Here is a 16,451-nt window from a genome sequence, read left to right as displayed (position 1 = left end):
AAGCGAATTCCCTCCTTAGTGAGGGGAGAGGAGTCAATGGCCATCACCTTGATCGGAACCATGAGCCTTACTGTCCCTATCTTGCAGTGTGTGACCAATTGGGAGTCAATGAGATTAATCGATGATCCGCAGTCCACGAAGGCTGTAGAGGGAAAAGAACTACCATCCACAAACAGTTCCACAGGCAGTAACACTTTAGAAAATGAGGAAAAGGGTACCTGAGGGTCGGAGCAGTCTCCCCGTTGACTTCCCAGACCTAGTCGTTTCCCGCCGACCGGGTTTGAAGACAGGCAATCAGGACATTCCCTTTTCCAATGTCCCATTTTACCGCAGTAAAAGCATAACTGCTTGTCCTTCCGGCGTTTCCGCTCTGTATCCTTCAGGGAGAGGGCACCTACATCCATGAGCTCAGGGGCAGTCTCTTTTCCACTGGGGAACAATGGAGTTTCCACCTGCATCACCCCTCTGGCCCGCAGCCTGTGGTCCATCCTGACGGCCTGGGTCATGGCGTCCTCGATATCCAGAGAACAGACCGAGTCATACACAGGGAGTCAAGCAACCAGAACACAGCACTAACAGACTCAGGGGTCACCACACAATGCCAAGGGCGAAAGTATAACTGACAGGGGATGGGAGCTTCCTGAGGCTATAAGAAGCCTCCCCAGAACCAATGAGAGGCCACCATAATAGGTCCCAGGTGTGCAGGTGAGAGTCTACACTGCGATCAGAACATTAACTCCAGAAGTGCCGGTCACCCAGCACTGGTATCATGACAGTTTGTACACCTATGATCCCATGTCTGCCATGTTTATACACCTATGAGCCCATGTCCTCCATGTTTGTATACCTATGAGCCCATGTCTGCCATGTTTGTACACCTATGAGCCCATGTCCTCCATGTTTGTGCACCTATGAGCCCATGTCTGCCATGTTTATACACCTATGAGCCCATGTCTGCCATGTTTGTGCACCTATCAGCCCATGTCTGCCATGTTTATACACCCATGAACCCATGTCTGCCATGTTTATACACCTATGAGCCCATGTCTGCCATGTTTGTGCACCTATGAGCCCATGTCTGCCATGTTTATACACCTTTGAGCCCATGTCCTCCATGTTTATACACCTATGAGCCCATGTCTGCCATGTTTGTGCACCTATGAGCCCATGTCTGCCATGTTTATACACCTTTGAGCCCATGTCCTCCATTTTTATACACCTATGAGCCCATGTCTGCCATGTTTATACACCCATGAACCAATGTCTGCCATTTTTATACACCTATGAGCCCATGTCTGCCATGTTTATACACCCATGAACCCATGTCTGCCATGTTTATACACCTATGAGCCCATGTCTGCCATGTTTGTACACCTATGAGCCCATGTCTGCCATGTTTATACACCTATGAGCCCATGTCTGCCATGTTTATACACCTATGAGCCCATGTCTGCCATGTTTTTACACCTATGAGCCCATGTCTGCCATGTTTGTACACCTATGATCCCATGTCTGCCATGTTTATACACCTATGAGCCCATGTCTGCCATGTTTGTACGCCTATGAGTCCTTGTCTGCCATGTTTGTACACCTATGATCCCATGTCTGCCATGTTTGTGCACCTATGAGTCCATGTCTACAATGTTTTTTCACCTATGAGCCCATGTCTGCCATGTTTGTACACCTGTGAGCCCATGTCTGCCATGTTTATACACCTATGAGCCCATGTCCTCCATGTTCGTACACCTAGGAGCCCATGTATGCCATGTTTGTACACCTATGAGCCCATGTCTGCCATGTTTATACACCTATGAGCCCATGTCCTCCATGTTTGTACACCTAGGAGCCCATGTCTGCCATGTTTGTACACCTATGAGCCCATGTCTGCCATGTTTGTACACCTATGAGCCCATGTCTGCCATGTTTATACACCTATGAGCCCATGTCTGCCATGTTTGTACACCTATGAGTCCTTGTCTGCCATGTTTGTACACCTTTAATCCCATATCTGCCATGTTTGTGCACCTATGAGCCCATGTCTGCCATGTTTATACACCTATGAGCCCATGTCTGCCATGTTTATACACCTATGATCCCATGTCTGCCATGTTTGTACACCTATGAGTCCTTGACTGCCATGTTTATAAACCTATGAGCCCATGTCCTCCATGTTCGTACACCTATGAGCCCATGTCTGCCTTGTTTGTACACCTATGAGTCCTTGTCTGCCATGTTTGTACACCTATAATCCCATGTCTGCCATGTTTGTGCACCTATGAGCCTATGTCTGCCATGTTTGTACATCTATGAGCCCATGTCTGCCATGTTCGTACAACTATGAGCCCATGTCTGCCATGGTTGTACACCTTCGATCCCATGTCTGCCATGTTTGTGCACCTATGAGCCCATGTCTGCCATGTTTGTACACCTATGAGCCCATGTCTGCCATGTTTGTACACCTTTGAGCCCATGTCTGTCATGTTTGTACACCTATGAGCCAATGTCTGCCATGTTTGTGCACCTATGAGCCCATGTCTGCCATGTTTGTACATCTATGAGCCCATGTCTGCCATGGTTGTACACCTTCGATCCCATGTCTGCCATGTTTGTGCACCTATGAGCCCATGTCTGCCATGTTCGTACACCTATGAGCCCATGTCTGCCATGTTCGTACACCTATGAGCCCATGTCTGCCATGTTTGTACACCTATGAGCTCATGTCTGCCATGTTTGTACACCTATGAGCCCATGTCTGCCATGTTTGTGCACCTATGAGCCCATGTCTGCCATGTTTGTACATCTATGAGCCCACGTCTGCCATGTTTGTACACCTATGAGCCCATGTCTTCCATGTTTGCACACTCCTATGAGCCCATGTCTGCCATGTTTGTACACCTATGAGCCCATGTCTGCCATGTTTGTACACCTATGAGCCCATGTCTGCCATGTTCGTACACCTTTGAGCCCATGTCTGACGTGTTCGTACACCTATGAGCCCATTTTGTATACTTATAAACCCCAGCAGCGTGCAAAACTGACTGACCTAATAAAATATCATAATATTAAGCATGTGCAGTGAATGCCAAAACTTTAAAAGAAAAAAAAATCGAAATGGCAGAACTGATTTTTCTTTTCACATCACCTCCCAAAACAGAATAAAATGATCAAAAAGTCATATAGACCCCAAAATGATACCAATAAAAACTACAACTCGCACTGCAAAAATGGATGGCCAAATACGCTTTCGACTGAAAAAAAAAATATATATATTGTGCTTTTTGAAACCCAGAAAGAAAAATTGAAAGTGAAGAGGGGCCCACTAGGACTCTGATCTACTAAGGAGAAGTTCTCAATATAATCTGGAAAGCCCCTTCCAATGTGTCAGCACATTTACATAGGACTGCAGTAAGCTGACTACATTATCTTGAAGCTGTTGTGAAATTACAACTCCCGGCTTGGTGCTGTTGTGACATGCTGGGACTTGTAGTTTCACAATAGAGTTACTATTGGAAGATGGCGTCTCTGTAGCTACAACTATGTAGCTCTCTCTCTGTCTTTGTTGGCAAGCAGAGAGAAAGCCCAGGGCAGACAGCTGACACTGGCAGGATATCATACAGAGGGGTGGGTAATGTGTGCAGAACACAGGAGGAGCGAGCAACCCTGCCCCTCGGTACCAGCCCTATGGCATGTTCATTGCCTGGTATGTGGAAGGCCTGAGTCTCACCACTCCCTGGCCCAGCCTCCATTACTTCTCTAATACTAGCTTGTACATTAACCCTCCCTCCTGGAGTGAGTCACTCAGCAGAGGGCGTTGGTTCAGCTTCCTATTCATGTCTTGTCTTTTTACGTAAGTAACAAGGAAGTGTTTTAACTCTGTAAATGTACAACCCAGCTGCCTCACGCTGAACCCTCGCTGTCATAATTTGCAGCCAAGAGATTGGCAGTATCATCCCTAATCCATCGGTGGAGAATCCCCAGACTATCCCGAGTCCTTCAGTGGAGAATCCCCAGACTATCCCGAGTCCATCGGTTGAGAATCTCCAGACCATCCCGAGTCCATTGGTGAGGAATCCCAAGTCCATCACCATTCGTTTGGTGGAGCATTTTCAGTCCACTCCAATTCCATTGGCAGAGAATCCCAAGCACCTGCAACATCGGACCCTGTCCAAGAAAAGAGCGACACAATGAGCGGAGCTAAGGATAACTCGCCACCAGATGCGACCCAACCATCACCCACCAATTCAGAAGAAAATAAAGGCCAGCATGACTCTTCTGCGGCCAAGGCCTTTTATGACAGCATTGCACCCAAGAAGAAGCCAAAGCTGGTAAGTAGCCCAAGTATTTGCAAGAAACTGGTGAAGAACCTGAGGAACGTGTTCTAAATCTCTGCTTTTTCTCTATAGCCCAAGCCCCAGAATGCAATAACCATTGCGGTGTCATCCCGGGTTTTGTTCAACATGGTTAATGAGAGGACTATGTATGAAGACGAAGGTGTGGAGAAATATGTGCTGTACCAACAGGAACATGAAGAGGAACCCCTGAAGCCTGGGCCTGCATTTCCTTTCGTTAAGGTAATCTATGTTCCACACTTCGCCGTGCCTCACTTTATGTTAGGGCATTTACACAGTGGATTTTTCAGCATGGGGTAAAATCCACTGTGTATCGCAAATATTCTGTGCTTCATGAGCCAAGTATGGACCATGGTTTACAGACTCTGACTGTAGGTCTATGTCTCTATATGAGACCTGCAGTCCATATTTCGCAGTCTGTACTGGGACCGTGAAACACAACCAAAGCTGGCTGATAACAGGGAACAGTAAATTACATTTAACTGAGCAGCAGATGCAAGGGATATTGCCTATAGTTTCCATGTGAGTGTCCAGATCTAGAGGCCTGGATGTGATAATCTGTCTTGGGTCAGAGGAAGGAGGCTGTAGGGGGTTGTCATTCCTGTTAGATGTGGCCTAACCTCCCAGCGCAGCAGCCGCCCCCCTTCAGATGTCACATCCAGCAGCGCTGCCTGCAAGTTACTTCCTATCTCACCTTCTTGACATTCTTCTTCCTCAGCTGCAGAAATCACATGCCAAATACAGCAGCACTAACACAACCTGCAGGCATAGGGGGAGGTGGACGATGCTCATCTCTGACAGCTCACTACAAGAATTTGGGATGGGAGTGTCTGTTCTGGACATACCTTCTTAAGGGCGCTGTCAGACGCAGCGAGATCGGACCGCAGTGCACGGATTGGCTGGCTGCTCTCCCGACCCAAGTGTGACAGCTGCATAGAAATACATGAAGCCGTCACGCACTGGTCGGGAGAGCTGCCTGCCAGTCCATGCACTGCGGTCTGACCTCGCTCTGATTTACACGGCCGTCTGACTGCGCCTTAAGAAAGCTATGCATAAATAACTAAGGCCTTGATTCACTAAGACTGGGTTTTCTACTCCATACTTAATGAGAAGGCATGCAGGAATAAGATGTGCCGAATTCATTAAGAGGCGTTAAGAAATTTGATGTATCTTCTCAATGACATGCACCTCGACAGAAACGGTGACATTCCTGGTGTAAGAAACGTCACCACTGTGGATGAATTTGACGGGCGGGCATAGTCACATCTCATCTCACTCTGGCACCTCCCATTTTGGCATAAAAATGTCAAAAGTCACTAATTTTTTGTGCAATTTTTCAAAGGGTTTGCATCAATTTTCTGGTCTGAACACCTTGACAAATCAGGGCCTAAAACTTCAACTTTTGGACACGTGATTAGCATATAAATGGCAGCTGTGGCTTATCAGTAGCACTGAAGTCCTAGGAAAGACTTATTATTTGCAGTGAAGAAAATTTTATTGAACTGTCATCATGTCCTGTTTAGGGGTACAATACTTTCTGAAGCCGGTTTCACACGTCAGTGGCTCCGGTACGTGTAGTGACAGTTTCCTCACGTACCGGAGACACTGACACACGTAGACACGTTAAAATGAATGTGTCTCTGCACATGTCAGGGTGTTTTAACGGACACACGGTCCGTATGAAAAACACGGAGACATGTCAGTGTTTGAGGGAGCGCACGGTCCGCAAAAGTGCTGAACACGGCACACAGAGAACACACACTGTCCTCCGCTCTCACGGACGGCCGCCGAGGAAGAAGCGCTACTGTAAGCGCTGTTCCCCTGCGGCTGGTGCTGAATGCGGCTGTCATTCTTCTCTCCTGCTCTGCCGGAATTATCTGAACGTGTGACACCGGCCCAAGATTCTTAGAGTTTAGATCCTCCAGTGCCTTGATCACAGACTGTAAGACCATGTTCACACGATCAGTATTTGTAAGCCAAAATCATGAGTGGGTGATAAATACAGAAGTGGTGACGTGTTTCTATTATAGTTTTCCTCTGATTGTTAAACTCCTGGTTTTGGCTTATAAATACTGATGTAAAATATTGACCATATACTGAACATGTGAACGTGACCTCATACCTATCCTCGGATTACTTCACTCTTGATTAAACGGTTATTTCCATCTTCAGAGATTTTGTTAAATATTTGTCCAATCAGGTAATTTACTGCTTATTATAATTTGCAGCCGTTGTTGAGATATTACCACTTTTGTTTACAATTTGTTGCCTAGGTGACCGACCACTGCTGCTGTAAGAACTGTTCTGCAGCTGCTCAGGACTAGGAGGTAATGGAGCACTCCAGTGATCCTAACCAGCTATTAAAAAAAAAGTGCTTACAAGCTCAATAGAAAATAACTTGTAAGCACTGCACATGTTCTGCTGTCTGGCAGAGGTGGTCGATCTCCAAGGAATGAGCTGTAAACAAATGATAAGAAAAGTGTTAAAAGGAACCTGTCAGCTTATTCATTCTGCCCAAGCACAGACATCATGAATCAGAGCCTCGCTGCACAATTGCAGACAGGTATGTTTTTCTTTGAAACACCAGAGAAGATTAGCGGGAGACTAGAGTCATTCGGCATTGCCGCTGGCCGGCGTTTCCCAGCACTGCTCTATGTGCTAGACAAGTTTCTTGCTATGGAAGAGACCTGTCAGTCACCTGCAATGGGGCTGGTAGGTGCCCGCAGTGGGCAGCTCTGGACTCGCACTTCTGCATGTGGTCCGCGGCCGACCTTTAAACAATATCTTCTATGAAACGCTGGACCATTTCAGAAACTGCAATCATTCATCCAGGCTCTGATCCATGCTGTCTGAGGTTTGGGCAGCATGAATCTGGTGAGTCTCTTTCATGGCTCAAAGAGGGTCTGAAAATTATAAGCTGCAAATCGCAAAACTGCTTGTGTCTATGAAAACCAGAAGACCCCCTTAAGAGCTTATTTAGATGAGTGTTTTTGATCACTATACCAACAGACCGGTTGTAGCCATTGTGCCATGCAGCTGAGCACACAGAACTAATCAAGTCCCCGATTTTCAATATGGCGGTCTGAACCCAGCTTAAGACCTCATTCGGAAGTCTGTGATTTTTCACGTACGCAAAAAACAAAATAAATCCGATTTTCATCACTGTTTTGGTCTGTTGGTAGTTTTTACCATTAATGACATTTCATGTATGAAAAAATAAATTACAAAGCCTCTCCACTCCAATGCAATGTTGATCTCCATCCGTGTGTTGCCCATGATTGTCTCTGACCGATAGACTTGTACGGGTAATTTTGATCCGTGATCCTAATCAAAAACGACCCTGTCTCCATTTTTTTTTCACAAAAGCCACACAGGTACATAGCTCTTTAGGTGCATGTTCTACACGTGAAAAACACGGGACACGTACGTGAAAAACAAATGACTGAATGAGGCCTTAGAAGGCAAAAATCTAAACGGGCTTCGCCCATGACACACCCCGAAAACTGCCATTTTGGGAAGAATTTTTTTTGGTCCAATTCTCAAGATTGTTCCAGCAAAATCAGGACTGTTGTGCGTGTTTATATTGGAATCAGGTATATAGGTATAGGAAGTCCGACAGTAACGATTAGACCAAGACCCTGGTGACTAAAGGGCCCCAGATGTCTCTGCCATACAAGAACATACCAGTATGACAACTGGAAGAATGGAAGCTAGTAGATTCTAGGTCAGTGACATATTTTGTATTGTGGAGCTGGAGTTTCCCACGTACAAGCTGCCCCTTAGGCTACATTCCTTTTCCACGATGAGTGTATGACGCTGTATATTTTCACTTACAGTTCCAGCATGGTGGATGGGATTTATAGAAGTCTCATGACCACGGTGCTCCTTTTTTTTTACGTAGAATAAGCTGACCTGCGGTGCGGGTTTCAAATCCGCAACCCATCAATTTCTCTTGCTGATACCTTGAGATTTCTGTGCAAGTTTTCCCCATAGAATTGCATTAATGTAAAAAACACACATAATCCGCACATGACTGTATCAATAAAGTTTTGTCAGAGCCACATACCAGGAAGTATCAAAAACAAAGCAGCTTCATTTAAAGCATGACACGCCAAAAAGAGACAAAAAGTGCAAAAACACGATAAAAATTGATGGAAAAAAACGCAAGTAGCCTCATTTAAATAATGGTTGCAGAAATGTCGCAACTTGACAAAGCTTAAGTGTCCTCTGATGTAAACGTATTTGGTTCCATGCTGTACAATTATTTCAGAACGTTCACACGGTCACACAATGTTTGCCAGTTGGACACGTAGTTGACCCGTAGAAGTCTCTGCTCCTGGCCATTTACTGGCGGTGTAACAAAAATACTATTGTATTCGGACCTGCCAGTAAAGTACACGTAAGCCAAATTATTATGTGTGAAAAACAAAAATCACGACGCAATTATTTTTCTTACATTCTCTACACCCCAAAAAATGATGTACAGTAAATTGAACGATACACTAAACGGACGAAAACGCCAAAAGTCTCAAATTTTTGCAAAACAAGTTTGCAACTTTTCAAAGTGTTTTTTTTATGCCAGGTTTCTGGTGTGAACTATTTGATGAATCTGGGCCTATGAGTCTATAGGTGCTTTTCTAGACACTTGAAATACATAAGAAAATGCCTTTAAGGCTGAGGCCTGTGCACAGGTATGCTAGTAGTCTAGAACAGGGCCATTACACCCAGGCATTTGTTGGATTTACAGATGAGAGCATTGTATAGTTTCAGCCATAGGTAGTGCCAGGGTGGATTTTTTTTTTTTTACCTAGAGTTACAAGAAGACAAGACTATCTTTAAAAAGGGCTGAAGATAAGTCTGCGGTGACTCTATGTGACTGCACACTGCCAAATTGTGACTGTTTGAAACGCGCACCGAAGCCCCTCGCTTACATATGTGATAAAACTGTTTTTATACAAAACTAAATTAATAAAATCTAGCCTGATATTTTTGGTGGCTGAGTTCCCTATATGAATGTCTAAATAGTACAATTTTAGTTTTGGGGGTGATCGACTCCCTTTAAAGGATTTGTCCCGGCTTGGGGCTCTATGTGACTTCACACTTGTGAATCCTTACAGCACAAAAAAGAGCGTGCAGTCACAGCTCTTTGGTACCGGCGGTCATAGTATGTGATTTGTATACTTCTGGCCACACACTGACTAGTTGTGTCCGGCTTTGCTAAATTCACTTGTATTGAGCACGTCTAGTCAGCATGTGACCACATGTATTCAAATCACATTCTTGCAGTCACACACCCAACTGCTCTGGAAAATCCTGACCAAACAAACATTGTGCACAACCACTTTAACGCAATATGTAAAAAGTTGCATGTTTATATGCAACAAGACATAGGAATAGTGAATTAATAAAACAAGTGATGTGAAGTAGAACTAGATCAGTATGGGGAGGGGAGAAACAGTTTTGGCAGTAAATAATTCTGCAGGTCATAGATAAGGAGTGTGAAGGTTTTATTGTCCGCTAATGGAGGTTTGGTTGGGGCTGTGATGACCCCAGGAGGTCTGAGGTGCACATTCCTGAATTGATGAAGAAATGCATAAATCCATGCAACCTGCAGCCATTGTCAGTATGTGTGCTGAGCTTGTATCCCCAGACTCTTCTGTCTCTCCGGGATTTGAAGTTTCAGAAAAGTCTTCTATCTGGCGTCTATATTAAAACTGTGATTATGCTGCTATTTAAAACAGACGCATTGTATGAGAGTCACATGTTGCGTGCAACATGCATTGAAGTCTATGGCAAGTATGTTGCCTAGGAGTTACATTTAAGACTACAAATTTGGAAAAACATTCGACTGCGGCGCAGTATGTTGCAGGGCTAAGGCTACACATGATATGTGTTGTGCGACACTAAAATCACGCACGGCAACGTTGGATGGAATGACTTCCTATGGTGCGACATGCGGCATTCTGCGATTTAGGGTTGCTTATGTTTCCAAATCTGTTGGACTTTCGGTCTCTGGTTGCAAGTCGCACGTGATAGGTGATAGGTGACTTGTCTGCAAATTGGCTGTACTACAATCAGAAATATTGCAGCCAAAAAAAATAGTCGCAGAATTTTTTTTTTTTTTCCATGACTTTTCAGAGAGCTGCAGGCATGGTAAACATGTTGAAATGTAGCCCTAGACTTATTGAGAACCAATTTTCCATCATACATAGAATACAGAGCGCCCAAGTGGGCCACATGTTGTTGTCATTTCCAGGACCATTAGACGACTTCCCACTATACATTTGTTAATAATGCAGGTTTTTTTGCTAGCGCCTCTGTGGTACATATACCTATCATTTCATTAGTATTCGCTTGTGTAGCCCTACTAGCAGTAATCATTAAGGCAGAGCTCAGATGGATGCTGCCGGCAGTCAGAAATTACTTGCTCTACGACATTTTTGCGTCCCTACCCCTGTCCTCCTACCCGCTGACTACATTGTGGAGTTCAGTGTGATGGTCCATGTGAACGATTCCACAAACGAGCAGAAAAATGTTATCGACGTCCCAATCGTGTCTCACAAGGGTTTCGAGGTGGTTACAATTTCTGTTGTCTATACAAATAAGAAGCAAAAATATGTAATTAGAAAATGTAGCATAAAGCATTTAAAAATGCTACTAAAAGTTTACATAACCAACACAGAAACATATACACTCACTGGCCACTTTATTAGGTACACCTGTCCAACTGTGTGTTAAGACTTAATTTCTAATCAGCCAATCACATGGCGGCAACTCAGTGCATTTAGGCATGTAGACATGGTCAAGACAATCTCCTGCAGTTCAAACCGAGCATCAGTATGGGGAAGAAAGGTGATTTGAGTGCCTTTGAACGTGGCATGATTGTTGGTGCCAGAAGGGCTGGTCTGAGTATTTCAGAAACTGCTGATCTACTGGGATTTTCACGCACAACCATCTCTAGGGTTTACAGAGAATGGTCCGAAAAAGAAAAAAAATCCAGTGAGCGGCAGTTCTGTGGCCGGAAATGCCATGTTGATGCCAGAGGTCAGAGGAGAATGGGCAGACTGGTTCGAGCTGATAGAAAGGCAACAGTGACTCAAATTGCCACCCGTTACAACCAAGGTAGGCAGAAGAGCATCTCTGAATGCACAGTGCGTCGAACTTTGAGGCAGATGGGCTACAGCAGCAGAAGACCACACTGGGTACCACTCCTCTCAGCTAAGAACAGGAAACTGAGGCTACAATTTGCACAAGCTCATCGAAATTGGACAGTAGAAGATTGGAAAAACGTTGCCTGGTCTGATGAGTCTCGATTTCTGCTGCGACATTCGGATGGTAGGGTCAGAATTTGGCGTAAACAACATGAAAGCATGGATCCATCCTGCCTTGTATCAACGGTTCAGGCTGGTGGTGGTGGTGTCATGGTGTGGGGAATTTTTTCTGGGCACTCTTTGGGCCCCTTGGTACCAATTGAGCATCGTTGCAACGCCACAGCCTACCTGAGTATTGTTGCTGACCATGTCCATCCCTTTATGACCACAATGTACCCAACATCTGATGGCTACTTTCAGCAGGATAATGCGCCATGTCATAAAGCTCGAATCATCTCAGATTGGTTTCTTGAACATGACAATGAGTTTACTGTACTCAAATGGCCTCCTCAGTCACCAGATCTCAATCCAATAGAGCATCTTTGGGATGTGGTGGAACGGGAGATTCGCATCAGGGATGTGCAGCCGACAAATCTGCGCCATCTGTGTGATGCCATCATGTCAATATGGTCCAAAATCTCGGAGGAATGCTTCCAGCACCTTGTTGAATCTCTGCCACGAAGAATTGAGGCAGTTCTGAAGGCAAAAGGGGGTCCAACCCGTTACTAGCATGGTGTACCTAATAAAGTGGCCAGTGAGTGTATACGGTAAATATATTTAGTATATAATAACTATCCAAATAATAATAAGTCCATAATAATAAGCCCATTGGAGCATTTCCAGAGATTTGTCTCTAAGGGTATGTATTTTTACTCTGCATGATGTTGACCAATCATAAGCTGAAGGAATCATGCAGGGGAAAAAAAACACAAAACCCAGAGATTCAGAAGAACATCCTTTCTTTCTCCTGTGAGACATTTGATGACATAGTCCTGTTCTCAGCCTTGATCTCTGCACCTGCTGCGTAGTATAGAGCACCCCCAGCTTTCATTTCATTGTAGTCTGAGGTGTGAGGGGGATAACACTGAGCTGACAGAGCCATGGAGGGAGAGCTGCAGCTGCAGAGGTGTTTTTAATCACTCTCAGCTGTGTTCTAATTATTGAGCTGAAGGCTGCAGTAATCACTGGGCTCTGCTATATGCTCATCACAGTAGTTGCAGAGAGCACGGTTCTCTATTATTACAACTTCTTTTTTTTTTCCCCTCTGCTTCACACCTCCTACTTAGCTTCACGCCTCCTACTTATGATTGGTCAACGTCCTACAGGGAAAGAAGTACATGCCCTCAGAGTCATAAAATTTAGGTTATAATTAATTACGACATGTTGATTTGACTCTGAGGGCGTGTACTTCTTTCCCTTTATGATGTTGACCAATCATAAGTAGTAGGTATGAATATTAGCTTGTAAAATTTAGGTTAGGCCAGGATCACACATGCGAGAAACTCGGACGAGTGTCACATGTTAATACCAGGCACTGTGGCCGGCACTCGGATCGGAGCGTGCAGCCGCATAGCAATACATGCAGCCACACGCTCCACTCTCACACCCTCAGAGTCAAACCAGCTTGTCGTAATTAATTATAACCTAAATTTTTCAGGCTAATATCTCCGCTACAGAGAGGACAAGTTAAAAGATAAAAACTATGTTTATCCAACTCTAGATCCTCTAATCCATGATGTGTTCAGCTAAATGTGCAAAAACTGGTGAATGATGCATTTTAAGAGTGTCAGGCTACTGCAGTGCAGTATAGCGCAACCTCCACCAGGGGGTGCTGGTGAGAGAAGAGAGGTTGCACACACAGCATAGCAACACTGAGCAGCAGCACAAATGCCACCAGGTGGCGAAAGAGTGGTCAGACAAGCCGAGTCAGAAACAGCCAGGAGCAGAAGTACTAGAGGTCACAGCAGTATACGTGGTGAGAAACAAGCCAGTGGGTCAGCAATGGTCGGAAGCAGATAAGACAAAGACAAAAGACAGAAGCAAGTCAAAATGCAAGCCAAGTCAAAACTAGGGAGTCAACATCCAGCTCCAAAGCAGGTGGAATTGTGCATTCTGATGAGCTATTTGACTGCAAAGGGCTCATGTAATGTTCTTGCTCAGGGGCCGTCTTCTGTCTGTCCACCCCTGGGAACTACATCCAATCGGTGGCATTAAAGAAGCCATTTTCTGCCTTCTGGAGAAGAGCTTGGATCATATTCTGACTGCCCAGAACATCTAATGACTATTTTCATTATTTCCTACCCCCTACTTATTTAGTCACGACAGTCAGCGGAAACTCGCCTTCCCCTGGGGTTATGGCTAATTAAATGGCAACCTTATTATTACTCTGAGATGATGTTGACAGGTTGGATAAATAGATGATACTTCTGTTCATACCATAAATATTGTCATTTTTCCGTCTACGGATCATTCGCAAGTCCCCATTTAAGTTCCTGTAAATCTGCTACACATAGGTGATTTTATCCAGAGATTAAAGAGGATCGAGCAAAGATTTATGTAGTCAGAATTTATGGGACTTCCCATCCGCCGTGTCAGGAGCTGCTGAATAAACAAGGAAGAAGTGAGAAAACCATTGTGGATAATTTAGGACCTGTCTGTAGTCGTCCTACCTCCTGTCTATCTGGTGCATGACGTGGAACCTTTAGGTGCCTCCATAAGGCCATTTCTGGGGAGCTCAGCTGCAATACTAGATGCAACCTATGGACAGGTGTGGCGCCGTTTTCGAAAGACATTTTGGACAACCCTCTGTAAGAATAAATTAGGAAATTACAGTCGACTTTATTAGTAAATATTTATCCCATCCATGACTGGCTGAAAGTTGGACCCTGCCGTCAGAACGAACACACTGTTGAATAAAAACTGATATATAAAGGCTGTGGAAGTCCAAAAATATTAATAAAAGCACGATGTAAAAATGTTTTTAGCCAAAAATACAGGCAGTAATGTTAAAAAGTGCCCAGAAAGCAGACCATCTATATGTATAAAATTGAATGTATGTATGTGTGTATCACCAACCAATCAGGAAACATCTTTCATTTCACCAGAGCTGTTTAAAAGAAGCTGAGCCGTGATTGGTTGCTATGACCAACAGTTTTCCCACTTGACAACACCTCAGCCGATACTGACATGGTGGGAGAAATCTAGCTTCCCTGGGAACATAAGCTCCCAGCCATTGTTTGACCCCGAGAAAGGAGCAGAGAGAACATGACAGAAGTGAATCACCCCCTCCTGTGCCCATATCCTCATCACACATCCTCCATTCCATAGGCACATCTTCTTTTTAAAGAGATCTCCAGTATGGAAGTTAGGGCAAATCCCTCAGTGCTCTGATACTGACCCCAGGCCTCTCTTAAAGGGATCCCCGGTATGGAATTAGGACCTCAGAGCTGTGGTTCTGACCCCAGGGTCTCTTAAAGGGATCATTGGTATGGAAGTCTGGGCAATTCCACTAAGCGCTCTGGTTCTCACCCCAGGGTCTCTTAAAGGGATCCTCAGTATGGAAGTGAGGGCAATCCACTCAGCACTCTGGTACTGACCCCAGGCCTCTCTTAAAGGGATCTCCGGTATGGAAAATAGGGCAAATCCCTCAGCGCTCTGATTCTGACCCCAGGCTTCTATTAAAGGGATCATTGGTATGGAAGTCAGGGCAAATCCATCCAGCGCTTTGGTTCTGGCCCCAGGCTTCTTAAAGGGATCCCCGGTATGGAAGTGAGGGCAAATCCACTCTGCGCTCTGATTCTGACCCCAGGCCCCTCTTAAAGGGATCCCCGGTATGGAAGTGAGGGCAAATCCGAATTGCGCTTCGGTACTGACCCTAGGTCTCTCTTAAAGGGATCTCCGGTATGGAAGTTAGGGTAAATCCCTCAGCGCTCTGATTCTCACCCCCAGGCTTCTATTAAAGGGATCATTGGTATGGAAGTCAAGGCAAATCCACTCAGCGCTCTGGTTCTGACGCCAGGCCTCTCTTAAAGGGATCTCCGGTATGGAAGTTAGGACCGTTCCACTCAGCGTTCTGCTTCTGACCCCAGGCTGATGGGATGATGTGGGATATTAGGGGTAGTAGTCCGGTGGCTCTGGCTGACGGGACGATGTGGGATATTATAGTAAATGTGGCTATGCAGAGTGGGCGGGCCTATACACTACGCTGTGTATATATATATATATATATATATATATATATATATATATATAGTACTAGCTGAAGATCCCGGCGCTGCCCGGGCATAGTAACTAACTACGGTTAGTTATAATGATATACAGTATAATTATAATTTACAAATTCAGCTCTGTGTTCACTCTAATACTATTTGTCTAATTAGACCAGGCTGTGAAGCATAATTTCTATTTTCTATGCAGAGACCTTCTAAAGCAGATCTGTCACTAGATTTCACATTGCAAACTGTATACAATATTGAGCGGGTGTCTAAGACTCTGTGAGTCAGAATGGCTGTATAATCATGAAATTAAAATGAGTATTTTTATGCGTTCTGCTATGGTATAGAGTGCAAGATTTCATGACTGTATTCGATCTATGCCCATCCAGCCTGACTGACATCTGCAGTTTGTACTGAGCTAAGATCTCAGCAGCAGGGAGGAGAGACACTGATGATCTGTCAGTCAGGCAAGGTGTGTGGAGATACGGCATCAGGGAGGAGACACACAGGAGTTGTCAGGTGGGTGGTGATTCTGCAGCAGAGAGCAGAGACACTATGGAGCTTTCAGACTGGGTGAGTGAAAATTCAGCAACAGCAGGGGAGAGAGACACTGATGAGTTGCCAGGCTTGGTGGGTGGAGACTCAGCAGCATGGAGGTGGGACACTGCGGAGCTGTGAGTCAGGCTTGGTAGGTGGAGACTCAGCAGAAGGGACGTGGGACACTAATGAGCTGTTAG

General features: G+C 45.0%; 1 protein-coding gene across 1 annotated transcript in view; it reads left to right on the top strand.

Annotated features, from left to right (window-relative positions):
* Positions 1-3,712: 3,712 nt before the first annotated feature.
* Positions 3,713-16,451, top strand: part of NT5C1B (5'-nucleotidase, cytosolic IB) — a 33,786-nt gene continuing 21,047 nt past the window's right edge. Inside the window, exons 1-3 of the mRNA XM_073568275.1 lie at positions 3,713-3,847; positions 3,930-4,325; positions 4,404-4,571. Coding sequence (XP_073424376.1) covers positions 4,185-4,325; positions 4,404-4,571 — 309 coding nt within the window. The 5' untranslated portion in view covers positions 3,713-3,847; positions 3,930-4,184. The remainder of the gene's footprint in view (positions 3,848-3,929; positions 4,326-4,403; positions 4,572-16,451) is intronic.

Source organism: Dendrobates tinctorius, unplaced genomic scaffold, assembly GCF_039654945.1.
Source record: "Dendrobates tinctorius isolate UK_male_01 unplaced genomic scaffold, ASM3965494v1 ptg000021l, whole genome shotgun sequence".
In the NCBI taxonomy this organism is placed as follows: Eukaryota; Metazoa; Chordata; class Amphibia; order Anura; family Dendrobatidae; genus Dendrobates; species Dendrobates tinctorius.
This window is presented reverse-complemented; position numbering and strand designations above follow the sequence as displayed.